The 15,985-nt window shown below is 40.9% G+C and overlaps 1 protein-coding gene across 2 annotated transcripts in view; it reads left to right on the forward strand.

The window, feature by feature from the left end:
- The window catches only part of GLT1D1 (glycosyltransferase 1 domain containing 1), a 120,771-nt gene that overhangs the window by 72,345 nt on the left and 32,441 nt on the right, over positions 1-15,985 (forward strand). For both annotated transcript variants that reach the window (XM_043979380.1, XM_043979381.1), the window contains exons 9-10: positions 13,774-13,817; positions 14,763-14,883. In XM_043979380.1, coding sequence (XP_043835315.1) covers positions 13,774-13,817; positions 14,763-14,883 — 165 coding nt within the window. The remainder of the gene's footprint in view (positions 1-13,773; positions 13,818-14,762; positions 14,884-15,985) is intronic.

A 15,985-nucleotide genomic window follows, 5' to 3' on the forward strand; every position in this document is an offset into this window, starting at 1 on the left:
CCCTTCAGACTCATTGCCTATGGCTGCCAAACTCTACTATTCCCTCTTCCCTGATCTCCTGGTAGCTGCCTCTTCAGTACATACATAATAGACCATTCTCCATCCCTACATCTTCATCTTTCAGAGCCTTTATCTTACCTTCAAGGCCTAGTTCTGTCTCCATCATTTTTGTCTTTTGAATCATTGTGGAATTTCTCCTGGTTGTTCTCTGCTCTCTTGGGAGTTCACAGCAGTCTATATTTCAGATATCAGATAATATTAGTTTACATTTCCTTGTCTTGAAATACAAGTTAAGAAAGTTTTGTATTTTCTTCTAGGTTTTACTACCCATGCTTCTTTTTGGTTTTTGAATCCTATAATGTGTCCTCTGGCTTTTTGTTGGGGGGGGGCGGTATTCTCCTATCACTTACTATCTGGATCTTCTCTTTTTGGGGCCCGGTGTCAGGAAGACTTGTTTCCTTGAGTTCAAATCTGGTTTCAGACATTCAGTAGCTGTGTGACCCTGGGCAAGTCACTTCATCATGTTTGCCTCAGTTTTCTCATCTGTAAAATGAGCTGGAGAAGGAAATAGCAAACTTCTCCAGTATCTTTGCCAAGAAACCTCCAAAGGGGTCACAAAGAGTTGGACATGATTTAAAAATGATTAAACAGCAACGCCACCCCCAAGGTCCTTCATTGGATGTTATAGAGCCACTGTCCTTGTTTTCTGCTCTGAGTACTCACTGAAGGAGGCAGGACTGTTCTATTTTTTTGTTTGTGTTTCAGGGCAATGGGGGTTAAGTAACTTGCCCAGGGTCACACAGCTAGTAGGTGTCAAGTGTCTGAGACCAGATTTGAACTCAGGTCCTCTTGACTCCAGGGCCGATGCTTTATCCACTGTGCCACTTAGCTGCCCCCTGCCAGGTCCATTATTGAAGCCCATTCAGGTTGGTATACCATGATGCCTTATATGACCTAGGTGTTTAATAAATGCTTTTTGTTAAGTAAATGGTATGGCCTTCCAAGTCACATGCTTAACTAATGGAGCCTCTGAGAATCCGGCTACTCTGCCCCCAGCATGAAGAAGCATCAAAAAACTTGGTTGGAGGACCTTGTACCTTGTTATCTAGTCATTTTTCTGTTGCGCCCTACTCTTTGCGATCCATTTGGGCTGCTCTTGGCAAAGATACTTTTACTGATGAGGAAAATGAGGCAAAAATTGTTGTCACTTGATCAAGATCACACAGCCAGTGTCTGAGCCTGGATTTGAACTCAGGAAGATGAGTCCTCCTGACTCCAGGTACCTAGCTAGCTGCCCAGATTTAAATAAGCTATTCTTGTCCTCATGAAGCTTGAGGAGGAATAAAACACTAATATCTAATAATAATAATAACATACACCATTAGATGATGAGGGCATTAGACATTAGTTGTGAACCAAAATTATGGGAGTTTTGAGAAAGAATATCATCATTAACCTGGGGAATCAGGGACACTTTCCTCTAGGTAGAAGGTAGTATTTAAATTAGACTTTAAAGGATGGATTGAACTTAACAAGTGAGGAAGGATATTTCACATACAGGGGACTGATTAGCAAAGGTGCGGAGTTGCAGATATTCATGGTGCATTCAGGTGACCATTGGATACCTGCACACCAGCATAATACCTGATATGGTGGATGTGCCATATAAATGCATACTCCCTTCTCCTGCCCCTTTGCCCCTTCCTTTCTCCCACCCCTTCTCTCTTCCCCACAGTGGATTATATATTTGGGTGGCTCCGATGGCTGGGTGCTCACTATGTTTTGTCCCTCTCCTAAGTCTCTTCGAAGAAGCAGTGGTTTTTACCAATAAGTCCAGAGAGTGGACCAATTCGTCTGGTCTACCCCCCCGTGGGAATACATGCTTTTTGAACGAATAAATGCTTTAGGTGGGTTCTATTGACATTAATTAACTTTGTCATTTTATTTTGCAAGAAGAATCGTTGTAAAGATCTATACGTAGATACAATTTCTTCCTTGAAAGTTGTTGGTTGATTCCTCGAATCTTTTCAGAAATTAATTTCATTCTAGTGGCTCATGACTAATGACAGAGGTGAATACCAGCTGAAGGAGATGAATGTCTTTTTACCTTAGAGATTGTTAATTCTGATGACGTTGGACTCATTTGTTGAGATGTTCCTTTGTTCTTATAACAGGTAGTTGTATAACGTGGTAACTTTAATCATCAAATCTCACAACTGAAAGGGAACTAAGATCACATGCACTCTGTCCTTGAAGAAGAATCTTGTCTATACTCTCCTCAGCGAGAGATTATCTTCCTTTGCTTGAAGAGCTTGCGGCAGCTGCTGGCATAGTAGATAAAGTGGGCCTGGAGTTAGGAATGCCTGAGTTCAAATCTAATTTCAGATGCTTACTAGTTACGTAACCTTCTTTGCCTCAGTTTCCTCAAATGTAAAATGGAAATAATAATAGCACCTTGTTGTGAGGATCAAATGAGATATTTCTTTTTTTTCCAGTTTCCCAAGTTTTATTAAAATACTGGGATGACCACAGGGAAACACCAAGGAACTAGGTGTCTCAAATGAGATATTTCTAAACAGCACTTAGGGCAGTGCATGACATATAGTAGGTGTTAAATGAATTCATATTCCCCTCCCCCTAATCAGATGAACCTCCCTCCCCACCTCCCCCAATAGGAGATTCTATACCTGGATAGCTCTAATGGTTGGGTGCTCTGTAGGTTTCTTTCCTGTTATAAATCTCTGCCAAGAAGCTGTTAGTTTTTGGGGTTTTTTTTACACCACTAAATAACTGACTTCTGTGTCTGTCACATGCCCACAAGGCAGAGTTCTCCTGAAGGTGGTCCTCTGATTCTGTTGCTTTACCTGTTCTAATCTGTGACAAGGATTGTATGTATGTCCGGGAATGCTCCTCAGTTCAAGGAAACATGCTCAAATCACAGTTTACTTGTAAGCATGACTTCTTTATCCATACAGTAGCACCCAGGAAATGACAAAGCACGACTTGATGTACCTTGGGGAGTTTTGTTCAATTTTCTTAATTTGTGGTTTCATCTTATACAGCATCTCTTTCTTCAGAGAGCTTCAGATGCTGTCTGTGACCTTTGAACATTCTCTTAGTCTCAATTGTGAGAAGAGAGATAAAGACCAGAAAGTAAGTGAAAGCAAATGGATAGATTAAAATAGAAAGCAGAACCCACAGGGTCTGTTCTGTTCTTGCCCAGGTTATCTCTATATCTCTTATAGTAGAGTCGTCTGAATGGAATTGGACACAGGGTATGTGCAGATCAGGGCAAATTCTAATCTGTACCATTAGAGATATGATTAGTGAGCATCTAGAAAAAAAAAGCACTGATCACAGAGAGCCTGCATGGCAGCTTCATTGAGAAGAAGACATACCAGACTAATCTTAGATTCCTTTTTTTGACAGGATCGAAAGATTGCGAGGTCAGGACCATGTCTCAAATATAGTTATATATAGTTTATAGCATTTAATAAAGTCTAGTAGGCTATTCTTGAGCAAAGGTTGTTGATCTGCGGGATATACAGTAGTCCAGGAAGCTGGATTTGGAATTGTTTGAATGGCTGAACCCAAAGAGTATTTATTTTTTTGGGGGGGGGGGCAATGAGGGTTAAGTGACTTGCCCAGGGTCACACAACTAGTAAGTGTCAAGTGTCGGAGGTCAAATTTGAACTCAGGTCCTCCTGAATCCAGGGCTGGTGCTTTATCCATTGTTCCACCTAGCTGCCCTCAGAGAGTATTTTTAATGATTCAGCATCAGCTAGGAAGCCAGGTCTTCAGTGCAGTGCTCTTTGGCCTTGTGTTGCTTATTATTATTTTAAATCAGTGATTTGGTGGTAAGCTTATCAACATTTGAATTGCTAAGTGTCTGGATGAGAGAGTGAGAATTCAAAAAGCTCTTGACAGTCTAGAATATCAGGCACAGTTGAATAAAATGACATCTAATAGGGAAGAAATGTAAAGTTTTACAGTTGGGTTTAAAAATCAGCCTCATAAATGCAAAGTGCAGACAGTCCTGATTCTACAGCACTTTGTCTGAAAAAGATCTGGAGGCTTATGTGGCCTCCAAGTCCATTATGAGTAATAGCCAGGAAAACTCTGGCAACCTTAGTCTGCATAAAGAGAAGATAGCATCTAGAAATAAGTAGGTGGTGAGGTCACGGTGCTGCTGTACTCTGCCTTGGTCAGACCCCATGTGGAGTATGTGTTCAGTTCTGGGGGTTAGAGTTTAAGAAAGACATTGGTAAGCTGGAGAGCATTCAGAAGAGAGCAGCCAGCATGGTGCAAGGCCTCACATTCTTGCCCTCTGAGGTCAGCTGTTCAGCTTAGACAAGAGAAGCTGGAGGGAGGAGGAGGTGATCTTCCTGTTCAGTATTTTAAAGGTCCGCACCTGGAAGAGAGATCAGTCATCTGCTTGACTCTGAGCAGAAAAAACTAAGAATCATGGGTGGAGGTGTCAAAGATACACATTCAGGCTTGATGCAATGGAAAACTTCCTAACAATTAAATGTGTCCTAGAGTGTCAGGGGCTGCCTCAGGAGGTGGTGGGGTTTCTCTCTCTCAAGATCTTTAAGCAAGAGCCTGATGACCATTTGTCTGAGATGTTGGCCAGGGTGCTCCTATTTCAAATGTAGATTCCCCTTTAGCTCTGAAATTCAGTGATTCTCTAAAGGGCTCCTTCCTTCCTTCCTCCCCTCCTTCCTCCCTCCCCTCCTCCCTCCCTCCCTCCCTCCCTCCCTCCCTCCCTCCCTCCCTTCCTCCCTTCCTCCCTTCCTTCCTTCCTTCCTTCCTTCCTTCCTTCCTTCCTTCCTTCCTTCCTTCCTTCCTTCCTTCCTTCCTTCCTTCCTTCCTTCCTTCCTTCCTTCCTTCCTTCTTTCCTTCTTTCCTTCCCTCTGTAATGGGGGGAATTGGGGTACGGGTTGGATCAGGGGTTAGGGTTCTTAGGAATTCCTCTTTAAAGAATTACACCCTCTTGCACACAAAAGTAGTTAGAATAAGGTGGTAGTTTATTTAGGAGCAAGGGAAGGGAAGGGTGGGGGGAGGGAAACCATGAAAGAAATCCTTGGACTTCTCATGGGGAGATAGGCACAAAGCACATGGCTCAGAGGCACCAAATCTTGAATAGGAGACTGGCAGGTACTTTTATAGAAGACTGATGGGGGGAGGGGTCACCATTTGACTGTGCAAAGTTCCTTTAGTGAGGGGGGACCATCCCCCACTGGTGGTAGCTGGGGGAATTGGGTGTGGAGTGGAGGACCATCCCCCACTGGTAGTGACTAAAGGAATTGGGTGAGGGGTGGCTACAGACCTCTCTTCAGGACACAAAGGCCGCAGCCACACCCAGATTTATCTCCCCAGGGTAAGGGAGACCAGAATGAAGGGTAGGAATCCGAAGCTAGCTCAGTCAGATTTGGTTCAGTTTATCTCTCTAGGTGTTATCTGTCCTCTGGTTTAGTTTCTCAAGGAAAAGTTTCCTTGATGTGCCCCAGAGAATTTCTGGGGTGCTCTGCACCCCATGACACTTCCTTCCTTCCTTCCTTCACTCCCTTCCTCCATTCTCTTTCCTTCCTTCCTTCCTCCCTCCCTCCCCTTTTACTCTTAATTCAGACATTTTAATTGCTATACTGCTTCTTCTTATAGGGAATCATTCATGGATACCTTCTCTGAGGTTCCACAATAAATAATACAATATGGAAGTATGAAGCAAGAAATTATCCTGGGAAATCCTTCCACTTACACGATGAAATCCAAGTTTATTTTCTTTAACCCTGAAAGCAGAAGCTTTTTTTGTTAGAAAATATACACCCATGGAGGATATAAGGATTTACTTTTTTTTCTTTATGATGCTATTGTCTTTTTAAATGTCATAATGTGTTTTCATTAAGTCAGAATGCCCGCCCTTCATTTTGAATATGCCTTTTGTTCAAATCCACTGCACCAAGAAAGTTGAAATATAACCTTGAATATAAGGTAAAGCTTGAAATGGAATAACACAGTATAGTTTTAAGCCTTAAAGAATGCACATATACCTGTAGCTAAAATGTAAAGCATTTCATTGGTCTTTTAAGATCGGATTCATTTGTTCTCAGATGAATTGTGTTCTAAATAAATGATCATGAGAACAGAAATCCAGAATCAATAGCTAAGAAAAGGAATATATTACATAACATCTTTTGTTGTTTGTTGTTTGTTTGTTTTTTTGCGGGGCAATTGGGGTTAAGTGACTTGCCCAGGGTCACACAACTAGTCTGAGTCCGGATTTGAACTCAGGTCCTCCTGACTCCAGGGCTGGTGCTCTATCCACTGCGCCACATAGCTGCCCTTATAATATCTTAATATGTAGAGGAGATTAAAACAGTCTGACATACAGTAATTTCCTAATTAATATTTGTGGAATTAGAGTTCATTTTCCTGAACATGAGCATGCATATTCATGTATATACAAGACTAATTTATTTCTGGCCTATCAAAATGTGATATTAAATTTTCATTATTTGAAGGAAAAAATTTTAAATTAGGCATATAACTTAATTCATGTATAGTGGGATAGAAATGGGAAAACAAGAACAAATTTCATTGGAAATCTCAGATTTTCAGTGCTGGAAAGGATCTTAAGGGCTTGCTTCTCCCATCCTGATCTAAATAGGATGCCTTCTACAACACGCCCTACAAGTGGTCATCCAGCCTTTGCTTGAAGAATTCCATCTATAAGAAACTTGATTCTTATTGACCTGGGCTATTTATAACAATTCTATTGTTAGGCATTTTTTTTTGGAAACATTTACTTATTTACTTCATTCATTCATTTGGAATTTTTCCCACCTTACATGTAAAAACAAATTGTAGGGGGCAGCTAGGTGGCGCAGTGGATAGAACACCGGCCTTGGAGTCAGGAGTACCTGAGTTCAAATCCAGCCTCAGACACTTAACACTTACTAGCTGTGTGACCCTGGGCAAGTCACTTAACCCCAATTGCTTCACTAAAAAAAACAAAACAAAACAAAACAAAACAAAAAAACAAATTATAGCATCGATTTTTAAAACTTTGTGTTCCAAATTCTCTTCCTTCCTCCCTATCCTCCTCCTTAAGAACTCAAGCAATTCAATATAAGTTATACATGTGCAGTCGTGCAAAACATAGCAGACAAAAAAACTTTAGAAAAAGGAACTAACCACAAAATATACTTCCATCTGTATTCAGATACCATCAATTCTTTCTCTGTAGATGGACTGCATTTTTCATAAGTCCTTCAGAGTTGTCTTGGATAATTGCATTGCTAAAAATAACAGTCATTTGCAGAAGATCATCTTACAATATTGCTGTTATTTTGTATACAGTACATTTCACTTTGCATCAGCTCATGTAAGTCTTCCCAGGTTTTTCTGATAGCATCCTGCTCACTTTTATTTATTTTTCTTTTTTACGGTAAACTACATTTATATAGTACTTTAAAGGGAGATTTCCTTGCAGAACACCCATGACGTTGATTATTGCAACAACAATAATAGCTGACATTTATAGAGCACCTTATAACTGACAAGGAATTTTCTTTACCATAGCCTAGCAAAGTAAATACCATTATCATCACCCTCTTGCATTGCTCTTGCCTCTGCTTCAAATGTTTTCTCTAGTTACTATTGCTGTGTTTCCCACCATCCTATTCACTCCCCATGATATTGACTCTATTTTCTATCTTCTTTTACCCTTTCCCTTCTCAAAGGTGTTTTGTTTCTGACTGTCCCTCCCCCATTTGCCCTCCGTTCCTTCACACCTCCCCCTTTATCCCCTTCCCTTCCCACTTCCCCACAGGCAAGATATATTACTATACCCACTTGAGTGTGTATGTTATTCTCTCTTTGAGACAATTCTCCCTCCCACCCATCTTCCCCTTCACTCTAATAGCTTTTAATTGCTTCTTTTATGTGAGATATTTTACTCCATTCCACTTCTCCCTTTCTTGTTCTCCCAGTGCAATCCTCTCAGCCCTTCATTTTATTTAATTAATTAGTTTATTTTGGTGGGGGCAATGAGGGTTAAGTGACTTACCCAGGGTCACAGAGCTAGTAAGTGTTAAGTGTCTAAGGCTGGATTTGAACTCAGGTCTTCCTGGATCCAGGGCTATTGCTCTATCCACTGTGCCACTTAGGTGCCCCCTTCATTTTATTTTAAAGATGTCATCATAGGGCAGCTAGGTGACACAGTGGACAAAGCCCCTGCCCTGGATCCAGGAGGATCTGAGCCCAAATCTGTAGGCCTTTTTATTTTTTTTCCTGACATTGAGCTTATGTCTGCTTCTCTGAAACCCGACCTGTTGCTTCTAGTTGTGTCATCAATATAGGATGGTGATGCCCATCTGGATTTTCATAGCCAAAAACTTCCCAGAATTATCTCCCATGCTTGCTGGCCCATCAAAAAGTGGTGAAAAGCTTGGAGTGAACCTAGAAAACAATCACTGCTATCAGCTGACCTTTCTCACACCTGAACCTCAGCCTACTGCTTTCTAAGAAGGGTATCAGGAAATGTAATGATAATTTTGAAGGTGTTGAGGACAAAGAGGCCAGGCAGAGAGATCAAAGACCAAAAGGAAACCATGCAAGAAGCAGTAAAAAGTAATTGTTTGTTTTCATCACAGGGAGCAGTGAAATATGAGTTTGAAGTCTTTGTCATTTTCCAAACTTAGGATCAGACATTACCTTCCATCTACTTTGAACCTGTCTTCCATGTACACATTTATTTTCATGTCTCCCCTGTAGGAATATAAGCACAAAAAACAATTTTTACCTTTCTTTCCATCTCCCGTGTGCCTGGCACACACAGGTGCTCCATAAATGCTACTTGACTGACTGAATGTCTCAGTTCCCACACTGTACTAGCATTTATAAATGTGAGAAAGTACCATGAAGAGTATTGATATTAGTAGGAAATAATCATAAAACAATTCACAGACTCCCCTACCATTCAGAACTTCATCTTTTCTAAGCTCACTTGCCCTTTGATATAAGAGATCAATCTTATAATGAGCTTTGGAAGGCTGCTCTAAATTAATTGGTTAGGTAGGGGAGTGATCCATTCTCCTATTTACTCACTCGCCAAATGTTTACTTCATTCTATCATTCTGGATGTTAAAGGGTTACCCAATGTATAGGACAGCAGTAGCTTCAAAGTGAAATGGGGAGTTAAGACAGATAACCAGGATGTGAGTAATGGGTGAAGACTGTCACACAAGTGGTACAGAGTTCAGGAGGAGGGAGAGAGAGCTTGTGTGGAGACGAGGTGACCAGCAAAGGGAGAGTGGAGCTGGTCACCTTTTGAGTTGGGGGCGATGAAAGCCTTCACTTCCTTCCAGATGGAGAAATCTGGGCAACAATGTTGGGTGAAATAAGCTCTTTGGGTTATGGTTTAGAAACAGGTTTTCCATAGTTTTAATGAACCTCCTATTATGTAAGTTTGACAGAGCAATTTCAGTATCATTTTTAGGCTTGAAGTATCTGAGGAAAGTTTCTAGAATTGTCTTTCCAATGCATCAGAACTTCACCTTATCATGTTTTATGCTTCCAAAGTGATTGAAATCATTTGAGTAATACAAATGAGTTTTCACCACTTCACCAGCCTCTCAAGGTAAAAAACTGTCCTATCACCCAAATTGTCTGAAAATTCACAAGTTATAAAAAACCCCCACAAAACTGAATCTGAATATCCTCTCTACTCACTTTGAGAATAATCTGTGAAATGAAATACTTGGAATACACAACCACATTTTGTCTGGCATTTACACTCCCGGATTGCTGTTCTCTCTAGTGGGACTACTTTATTTGAAACCCTTAGTGCGTACAATGTGTCAATGAGAGTCCATTCTAATCGCAACGTGTTACTAGCTCATCACTTATAAAAATAAAGATGGTACTGGGAATAGAATATTAACAAAACGCATTTGCACCCTCATCCAGTCACAAGGAGACTGGCATCTTCTGTGGTGCTTCTATCCATTTACAGATTTCGCCTTCACCTTTGTTTTTGGTTTTACTCACTGTTGATCACACTGGAAAAGGAGTTAATTTATTGGAGAAAAAGCAGACACTTCCCTTATAATGCTGAAGAGTTAGTTGTATTTAGATGAGTCAGATGTGCTAAACAGACGCTGCTTAGAAATCTGCCCTGGAGGTTCATGCTGTGGAACTTTTGTTGCAGTAGAAAAGGTCTTTTAATTAAGTTCTCTCTGTACTTCTAGTAAGTAAACGTACTACTTGCAGGAGATCTACCCTATGCTAAATATGGCTCTTCAGCAAATAGAATTTTAGTGAGGTTCTCAAGTATTAGGAGAATTGTTAGATTATATTTATGATTTGGTTGAAATGGGAAAAAAATGACAGGCCCTTATTTAAAAAGAAATTGCCTTCAGGTATTAAGGAATATCTTTATTACTAAGCTTTGGAGAGTTCACAAGACGGATGATAGCAGTTATTGAACTCACTAAGCACATTTGACACTAAGCTCTCACATGCTTGTGGATTTAGATAAAATTCCATTTGCTACAGTAATCTTATTCTTATTACTTTCTAGAAAATCTCCTGTAATAGAATTCAGGTAACTTATCCTTAATTAGATTGTATTCAGATGGTTTTATCTCTCCTACCAGACTGTAAGCTTTTGGAGGGTAGAGAACTACATGCTCTAAATTTGGCTGTTTTGGAATGCACTGCTGTACGACTCTGCTTTGAGAATGAGAAGTGGTTATTATAGTAGATTCTTCTGAAAACATGCTTGAGCTTTGGATCTCTGGATATGTCATGGAAGAAGAATTCAAAATTGGGAGTCTCAGAATCACCAGATTTTAGATTTGAAAGAGACTTTGATAGTCCTTTAGTGCAACCAATTTTGTGGCTAGAAAAATTGTCCCCAGCCTCTCATGTGTTCATTCAGTCTTGCTTGAAGACTTGGAGTGAGGGAGAATCCACTACTTCCTGAGGTAGCTATTCCATTTTGGGATAGCTCTTATTATTAGGAAGTTCTTCCTTATATCAAGCCTAACTTTGCCTCTTTGCAACTTCCTCCCATTGGTCCTACTTCTTTCTGGGACCAAGTCAGTCCTTCCTTCCACATGACAGCCCTTATAAAGCATGAATGTGACCACACTCTCCCTCTCACCACCCTTGCCTGTTTTCCTTTTGTACAGGTTAAACGTCCATAGTTCTTTATCCATAGTTCAACATCTTCATACAGCAACATTCTGGTTACCTACTTATTTATTTCATTCTGCATTCTGAGTCCTTTTCTTTTGGGGTGGGGCAATGAGGGTTAAGTGACTTAACCAGGGTCACACAGCTAGTAAGTGTCAAGTGTCTGAGGTCGGATCTGAACTCAGGTCGTCCTGAATTCAGGGCCACTGCTTTATCTACTCTGCTACCTAGTTGCCCCTGGTAACCTACTTATGGATATTGACCATTTTACCAGCGCCCTTCCTAAAATGTGGCACCCAGAATACACTACTCCAGATGTGTTCTTACCAAGGCAGGGTACAGGAGGATGTATTGCTTCTTAACTCCTGGACTTGTTCCCTCTTAATGTAGCCTAAGTTTAAGTTAGACTGTTGATTTGAACTGACCTTGCAGTCTACTATAACTCCCAGGTGCTTTTCAGATGAGCTGTTTTCTAGCACACCTCTGGGGATAGACTTGGGCAAGGAGACCAATTAGGCAGCTGTTGAGATAATCCAGGAAATGGCCAATGAGGATCTGAACAAGAGTGGTGGCTATGTGAGTGGAGAAATATGGTGGAGGTAGAATTGACAAGACTTGGCATCTCATTACATACGGAGGCTGAGAGAGAGAAAGGAGTTGACCGTATCTCTGAGATTAGGAACCTATACAACTGGAAGGATGGTGGTACCCTAAATAGAAATAGAACAATATCATCGGCAAATTTTATAAACATGCCATCAATGTCTTTATGCAAGTCATTAATTTAAAAAATATTAAATAGCATTGGGCCAGATCACAGAACACTGGGAAGTTGGATTGGATACCTCCTTCCAAACCAACACAAAGTCTTTATTCTTTTGGCCAGCCACTCAATCATTTCTAAGTCCATCTAAAATTGTATTCTTGTCTAGCTCACATCTTACCATCTTTTCCACAATGATAACATAAGAGATTTTTTCAAATGCTTTGCTAAAATCCAAATGAGTTATTTCTAAGTTTCCTAGATGTGCCATTTTACTTACTAAGTACCTGCTTAGAAAGGAAATTAAGAGCGGGGTAGCTAGGCAGCACAGTGGATAAAGCACTGGCCCTGGATGCAGGAGGACCTGAGTTCAAATCCGGCCTCAGACACTTGACACTTACTAGCTGTGTGACCCTGGGCAAGGCACTTAACCCTCACTGCCCTACAAAAAACAAATGAAGAAACAAACAAAAAAAGAAAGGAAATTAAGAAATGAAGTTAGTCTGGAATGATCTGTTCTTGGTCTGTTGTGCCTTTTTTTTTTTTTTTTGGTGGAGTAATCAGGGTTAAGGGACTTGTCCAGGGTCACATAGCTAGTAAATGTCATGTTTGAGGCTGGATTTGAACTCAGGTCTTCCTGAATCCAGGGCTGGTGCTTTATCCACTGTGCCACCTCACTGCCCCCTTGTGCCCTCTTCTTGATGAAGCCACATTTGTCCTTTGTGAGCAGTGTCCTTTTGTAGATATACCTCCCTTCATTAATATGTTCTAGAATTTTTGTCTGGAATGGAATTCAAGATTTCTGTCCTGTAGGTAGCTAATTCCATTATCTTCCCTGACAGGCTGAGCATAATTATGTAGTTATACATTGCTTTTAAACCCTGGCTACAAAAATTAAAAAAAAAAATGCCATTAAAAACAAACAAAACTGGTGTTAATATTGCCTGATCTTGGGTCTTAGACTTGCTAAGGGTTACAATCTGGACCTATCCAACTAAATTCACTTATTTCTTGAGCAATGAAGAAAACCTTCCTTAGTTGTGTTGACTTGATTTTATATTTTTTTAAAAAATCAGTTCAGCTTAGGATCATGTAGAATTAGAAGAGAATTGAGAGGCCAGCTAAGTTCAGCCTACTGCTTTTACAGGTGATAAAAAAGGTCTGGGGGTGGGTGGGAGGGGGCACAGTAACTTGCTCACTGTCACAGAAATATAAAATATTCAGATTCTGATTTTGAATCTAGGTCCTCTTGATTGCACATTTAGCCCTCCTTTCCATTACATAATGTCTATTTTGGCTTGGCTGAAACCTTCTCTTGTGCCTTGAGGTTTCGTTTTCTTCAGACTGTGGCTGAATATTCTTTTAACATAGCCCTTCCTAGGGGCAACCAAGTGGTAGCTAGGTGGTGCTGTGGATAAAGCACCGGCCCTGGATTCAGGAGGACCTGATTTCAAACGTGACCTCAGACACTTGACACTTACTAGCTGTGTGACCCTGGGCAAGTCACTTAACCCTCATTGCCCCGCAAATCAAAAACAAATATTGAAAACATAGCCTTTCCTCCCTCGAGGATATTTCTGGTAGGGTGGAAGGACTTTATTTATTTATCGTTCAATTTAATTTCCCCATGCCTGAATTCTGGGCATCTAGAACCGGTCCTTTGGGGCTCAAATGCAAAAAAAGTAGCTGCCTCTTCCTTTCCCCTTAGACCTGCTTCTGTCCTCACTATATGAAGTAACAGGATAGAGATGTCTGGGACAATTCGCTATGCGGCAGGTTTCAGACTCTGTTCTTTATTTCCCTTTTCCCAGGTTGATCCAGTGTTTACAAGTGAAGTGAAAGCCAGAGTGAAAAGGTAAGGGGGACTGTTCTTGCTACACACCTAGAGAGAGAGAAAAATAGTGAAACTATCTTTCTAGCCTAGTCTTCAAAATAGCAACAAGACAACAGGCCGGAGTTCGTCTCTTATCACCGTCATCTATTTCCAAGCAGATGGCAGCAGAGAATCCTAGGAGCTAATCTTAAAAGATAACTATCAGGGAAGCCAGGTGGTCCAGTGATAAAGCATTGGACCTGGATTCAGGAGGACCTGAGTTCAAATCCAGTCTCAGACACTTGACACTTACTAGCTGTGTGACCCTGGGCAAGTCACTTAACCCTCATTGCCCCACAAAAAATAAATAAACAAAAATTGATGTCAAAAAGATAACTTCCCAAAATTGGGCTTTGAATGTGAGATTTCCTAAGCCTTTTTATCTCAGGGGTACTTTGAATCTCTACCTCTCTAACTCCATGTGGACTTGAAGAGAAGGTAATGCCTAAAGAGGTTTCCCCATTAGAAAGCTGTGTCACCATCCTCATGTAGCTTCCTCGGCAGAATAATGATAATGATAATAATAATAATAATAATAACAGTAATAAATAACTAGCATTTATGTAGTGTTTACTAAGTGCCAGGCAGTATACTAAGCATTTTACACATATTGGTCCTTGCAACAACCCCTATGAGATAGGTGCTATTATCTTCATTTTACAGATGAGGAAACTGAGGTGGGCAAGAGTAAAGTGACTCACCCAGAGTCACACAGCTAATGTGTGAGGACAGATTTGATATCGGGTCTTCCTAACTCCAGGTCCGGCCCTCTCGCCACTGTACCACCAGCTGCCCTGAGCTGGCCATATTTATGCTTACTTATTGCTCTATGATATTTTCTGGAAAAGATGATATCTTTATCCCTTGCTCTCTTACCCCTGCAAGAAAGTCAAAGGAGAAGCTATTCATGACATGCTTAATTTCTAGGGCAGCTGGGGTACAATTGATGGGGGAGATGCCTCAAGAAGATCTTCACGCCATTGTGAAAAATTGCTTCGCTGTCGTGAATACCTCTGTTTCAGAAGGAATGTCAGCTGCAGTTCTGGAGGTAATTATATATCACTCGACTGTTGAATGCGGGGACCTGAAATTGCCCATCACTCCTTGGCTTATTTATAAAGGTGAAGTCTTTGTCAATAAAGTTCTGCACACTTCACAACTGGGAGGGCAACGAACGCTGTGTTTTCTGGAGTCTAAAAAGGAGCTTTTTCTATAGTTGATAGTTAAATAAATCATTTCATTTCTTGTTGCTACTTCCCCTTTCAAGGGACAAAATCAAAATAAAACCAGGAGTGTGTGTGGTGCCCTTCTGCCCCTGCAAATATCTTTGTTTGGGAAGGAAGCAGCCTTAAGAGAGGTCTGACTGAGAACTCCAGTGTGAAAATGGTGTGTTTCTGATAGAAATATTCATTCTTTTTTTGCTTTTCCTGCCTACTTTGTAGTCTTAGAGACTGATAAGACAGCTCTGGGAAGTGGTAATAGAGAAAATATGGGGAAATAATGGTAGGTTGGGAAGGGAGAGTCCTGGTAGTTATTGGTAAGGTTGATCCCCTGGTTACTCACAACAGTGCTGGACTTCAAGCAGAGAGCATGGTGTGATGTTTAAAACCTAACTGTGTGGTTGATTTAAACTAGAAGCTTTAGCACCAGTCTTTGGGCATTAAGCATTTATTAAAGCATACTAGGTATTAGTAAAAGGAAAACATGCGGAGTTCAGAAAGTTAAGAAAAGGTCTATCTAGCCTAGAGTTCCAGCCTGGTCTGGTTCTTCCTCAAGTCCTCCACCATGAGCCTGCTTCAACCACGAACTCCTCCCAAACTGAGTGTGGAAGCTTTTTATAGGTCTGGAGCAGAGGTGGTCCTTACACACTGCTTCAAGCTGATTGGCAGGTGTCATCCAAATCCATTGGTTCACTGGACTTGAAGGTGGTCTCTGAGTTGAGTTCAAAGTCCTTAGCTTCTGAGAACAACACCTCCTTAAGGGTCAGCCAGGTGTGGTTACAATCTAATTAACTTGAAGTAGGCTAGTCAGCAATCACTCTCACTTAATTCAATCAGTTTAGATTAATCTCCAGGTGAGCCTTTGAGTATCTGCCAGATCCCATTATTTTCTCACAAAGGAAATGCCTTCCCACTGGGTTAGGTTTCTGT

The sequence above is a fragment of the Dromiciops gliroides genome, chromosome 1 (assembly GCF_019393635.1).
Source record: "Dromiciops gliroides isolate mDroGli1 chromosome 1, mDroGli1.pri, whole genome shotgun sequence".
NCBI lineage: Eukaryota > Metazoa > Chordata > Mammalia > Microbiotheria > Microbiotheriidae > Dromiciops > Dromiciops gliroides.